Raw genomic sequence first — 4,741 nt, 5'->3', positions numbered from 1 at the left:
CAAGAAGGCACTGGACAGCCACCTAAAGTTCGTACCTGACCAGCCGGGCTGTGGTTCGTGTGTCGATTTACATGCGGCCAGAAGTAACAGACTGGATGATTCCCTACCATACCCCCGGCCGGGATTGAACCCGCGGGGTCAATCCCGGCCGGGGGTATGGTTTGTTTGCAATCGTGTCATTACGATTTCTTGAGTCATGGATGATTCCCTGATCTACCATGAAGCCAAATCACAGACGGGGCCGCGGGGGCGTTGACCCCTGAAATCCTCTCCAGGTATACTCCAGGTATACTCCAGGTATACTCCAGGTAGTAACCTATACTCGTAATTCCGTTTAGCCCTCACATCATCTCGTAGTATAACGAGATTTTTCTGGCGTCGCTAGGTATTGAGGGTAAACTTAAATAGGTTGACTTTCGTATTGCTATATATTTTATTCTAAATATTCTGGAGCAGGGTACAGCTATTTTGGTGACCTGCTAACTCTAAAAAGTTCCTACGTTACGATAAACCTACTTTTAGCACTGTCCTTAATGTTTGTGTTACTGAAACGGAACAAAATTCGTAATAATTGTTGGATTACCGACAAAATGTCACTTTAGTTGCATTTGTGTCCATTTATCTTACGGGATAAAACTCGTCACTTATCCGTGGTGGGTTATAGGGAGAATTACATGTTTATAAAACTGTTTCACTGAATATTGGAACGCTGTTTTCGTCTGTATCTGAGTCTAGAGTGTCGCTGCTACTCGCTGCTAGATTCACGAAGTGAACTCTGAGGCCGCCAGAGGCGGGACTACTTCGACCCTCTACCTTGTGTGCGTTCACATGCACCTTGCTGTCTTCCTTGTTCCCGGGCTTTGTATTTTGAGAGAACGTCGGTGTCACTGCCTCTAACGTCTCTAAAACACAGTCATCTGCTGTGGATTTGGACTCCTGATCTGAGTTCTTGGGCTCGGCTTTCCTGTACTCTTGTAGCAACATCATAGTGTTCTCTGCTGGTGGGTCTAACACGCTGGCAACCGAGCTGCGGGTACCGTTATCGAGTGAACTTGTATTCGACATCTTGGGTGAGAGATGGCTATCAACTAAAGGATGCTTTGTGGCGTTGCCATCAGTTAATGCCCCCTTACCTAATACAACAGTCTCCGAGGTGCCAGGGCGGCTGGTGCGTGGACGACTGTTGTTTGTCGAGTATTGGGTCGAATCTTTTCTTCGCGGTGCGCTGCGTCTTCGAATGAAGAGGTCGCTGAACGTTTCTCTGAACTGTCGCGACATGCCACAGTAGATGGCAAAGTTGATGGGGTAGGAGAATATGATGAAGGAATTGGAGATGATGAAGAAATACATGAGCATGTAGTAGGAATCGTTGGAGAATATAACGATACCCATGTTGGAGATGATGTGAAGGAGTGTGATTACTGCCAGGGGAATCTCTGTCACCAGGAACACTGACACCACAGCTATCAACATCAGTGTGGTACAGTTGGAGTCACTCAGTTTCTTGCACTCCCTCTTTGACTTTTTGTCATGTAGGAGTTTCTTCCTGCGCTTCTGTGCCTCCTTCATGGCCCTGAAGAGGAGAAAGTTGAGCACCACGAGCACCGTGCACGGACCCAAGTGCACAAACACCACCCGGAACCAGAAGTAGATCGGGAAGTAGATGTTTGGGGTAATCTGGGTCACCCAGTCTCTGAATCTCTCGTTACAAACACACACACACTCGCCTTGCCATTCAACTTCTGTGGAATCGTACACTGTGTCAAAAATCTTGGGCGCCTGGTGGATGGTGGCAAAGATGAAGATCCAGATGATAGCCTTGATAACACGGGGTAGCGTGCACCAGGTGCGAGCCACAGGAGGGTGACACACGTAGATGTACCGCTGTACCGCCAGGGCCACCGTCAGCCAGATGGAAGCCGTGTGGAACAAGTTAGGGATGTCCTCGTGCAAGAAGCCCCAGGCGTAGCAAGCAGCCTGGGGATAGAGGGGCTTAGCGTGGTTGTTCAGAGTGTACATGTAGAAGAACACGGGCTCTGGGAAGAGCACAGTGAGCATGTCTGAGAGCGCCATAGCCATGAGCACCGCATTTGTTGGAGATCGCATGTGTTGCTGCCCCAAAACAGCCACGATGATAGTGTTGGCCACAGTAGTCACCAGTAGCAACACTGGCATAGCGTACCCATAGAGTGGCATAGCCAGGTCCAGAGGATACAGATTACTAACATTGAGGAAGTCAGTAGCGTTGCCGCTCCCACAAGTCTTGTTCACCAGCAGGAAATTGCTCTCAGACACATTGCTGCCGGTGACTGCCAATCTTTCAGTGTCCATTGTGTTGGTGATTCAAGTGAAGGCTGTGATTACATGACAGCTGGTAGGGTCATGCAAGCATCAACACCAATTCAATATTTCTCTCAGTCATCCTTTTGGATTTAATGACTTGAAGAGGGTTCCCAAGACACGAAAAATTATTTCAGTTGTATATCTCAATTCCCGATCGCCTAATTAATATCGTCTAATAACCAGCATATTATGTTCGTATTATAGAATAGTGACACTATATAACTAGTCAAGGGTGTTCTTATACCACGGAATTAAAACACTGTTGCATCCACTGAGATCAAAGTTTCTTATTTTTTTGTCAAAAGTTAAAACAAATGAAGTCTTTGTCAACACTGTTCCGTGTTCGCAAGCCTCCGCATGGTGAGAGTGCCAGTGCCAGTGTGTCAGGAAGCGGCAGGAGCCACAGTCCTCTCTCCAACCCGCCCGCCGCAAGACTGAGCTGCCTCCCTGTTTAGTAGGCACCATCACCCCCACCACAGAACATCACCATCACCCCCACCACACAACATCACTATCACCCTACTACACATCACCACCATTACCACCCTACCAACACTCTGTTTCCACTCTCATCATTAGCATCCCTCTAGATAACACCACTATCTCCATTCACCCTGAACGAATGGAGTCCAGAAAAGGCTTCATGGGAGTGAACCTGGAAGTAGAGACACACGAAGAATAGAACTGGAGAGGAGAGTCTTCTGTCGGAGAGAGAGAGCCAGGACTTAACCTATCAGCGGAGCATTCCTGGTCATGTAGAGGAGCAGCCATACATCGATAGTCTTGGATGGAGGCGGCAGGCAGGCAGGGCTCAACAGAAGGCAGCGCTCGATGTGGTGTTGATTGGAGTGATTATGGTAGATTTACTGTGGAAGACACGTTCTGGAATTTCCTGAACGTGGAACTGGAAAGGCAGGACACTTCGACTGTGATTGTTACGTGTATCGTTATATATTCTCGTACCTGTTTATATAAGAAAAGATATGGTCTTTCATAGGCTTATTAACAGTACCATCACACAGACGTGTATCAAGTTCTTTCCAGTGGACGACACAGAGGTTAGTGGGAGTGGGCTAAAAGGTCAAGTTTTCCCCCACTTAAGCCCGGAAACATTAATCGACCTCTTCATCCTCATCCTGCAGTATGGGTTTCTGTGGTCTTTGGTGGATCGTTGTGAAAGAGTGATTTGGGAGGTTTCAATGGCTGTGGTTGGCTGGCCAGGTGAAGTGGAATGAGTGGATGGTGAAAGGGTGGCTGTGAATGAGTGCCTTGGAGACTTTAAAGGAGGTGGTTGGCTGCACAGGTATGGTGGTGTAAGTAGGTGAATAAGTAACAGTTGATCAGCATCAGATGTTAGTTGAGCATCAAAATGGTATAAAATACCGACAGGTTGTTAGGTAAGACACCTATGCAACAGTTAGGTATCTTTATTTCGAAACGTTTCGCCTACACAGTAGGCTTCTTCAGTCGAGTACAGAAAAGTTGATAGAAGCAGAAGATACTTGAAGACGATGTAATCAGTCCATCACCCTTAAAGTTTTGAGGTGGAACAATGCTCTTCTCCAGACTGAGGGACTGACCACCTCAAAACTTTAAGGGTGATGGACTGATTACATCGTCTTCAAGTATCTTCTGCTTCTATCAACTTTTCTGTATTCGACTGAAGAAGCCTACTGTGTAGGCGAAACGTTTCGAAATAAAGATACCTAACTGTTGCATATGTGTCTTACCTAACAACAGATGTTAGGTGAGATGGAACACTAAAGTTTACAAAGTTGAGGATGATTTTGAGTACATCAGCAGATGGAGCGGAGTCGGAGAACTTGAAGCCGGGTACGAAGAACTCCGAGAGTTCTTTCGTAGTGGCGTTAAAGGAACCAGGGTTTGCTACGTTGCCCAAGTGTACGTACGCCATACAGTACAAAACTTTTAATGGCAGTGAGTGGAAGGACTTGCTAGAAGTGGAGGCTACTGAGTGGCTTCCAGGACCTTGTTATGACTGTCTGCTTGTAGTTTAGTGATGGCAGCATAGGCGAGAAATTTGATGGAACTGATCTGCTTCTTTCAGACATCTTTTCTAAAGGGGCATTTGGCTGCAAGAGTGTGTGGTCACTCTTGCAGTTATAGGCTTTTTAAGTGGTCATAAATTACAGGTCTGAAAGCCGTGGTCTTAACCACAGCACACACAATAAAACTGGGCAATACTTGAGAAACAATACTTAGTAAGCGCGTCTATCTGAGCTCAGAAGATGGAGGATCGAGCCTTTACCACGCTGAAGAGTGCTAGTCAAGAGAATACTTAAAATCCACAGTCCTAATTAAGTATTGATAGCAGAAGAGGAGACGATCTTGTCAGCCTCATTATCGCTGAGATGTCCTTAATCGTGAGTATGCATGA

The 4,741-nt window shown here is 46.6% G+C and overlaps 1 protein-coding gene across 1 annotated transcript; it reads right to left on the bottom strand.

The window, feature by feature from the left end:
- Positions 1-495: 495 nt before the first annotated feature.
- On the bottom strand, positions 496-2,674 carry LOC128699736 (sex peptide receptor-like). The gene has a single exon (XM_053792470.2). The coding sequence runs from the start codon at positions 2,329-2,331 to the stop codon at positions 679-681; it is 1,653 nt and encodes a 550-aa protein (XP_053648445.2). The 5' UTR covers positions 2,332-2,674; the 3' UTR covers positions 496-678.
- Positions 2,675-4,741: the final 2,067 nt, after the last annotated feature.

Source organism: Cherax quadricarinatus, chromosome 81 (genome assembly GCF_038502225.1).
Source record: "Cherax quadricarinatus isolate ZL_2023a chromosome 81, ASM3850222v1, whole genome shotgun sequence".
Lineage (NCBI taxonomy): Eukaryota > Metazoa > Arthropoda > Malacostraca > Decapoda > Parastacidae > Cherax > Cherax quadricarinatus.
This window is presented reverse-complemented; position numbering and strand designations above follow the sequence as displayed.

Excerpts from the sequence above, each read along its gene's own strand:
- LOC128699736 (XM_053792470.2), bottom strand. The coding sequence starts at position 2,331 with ATGGACACTGAAAGATTGGCAGTCACCGGCAGCAATGTGTCTGAGAGC.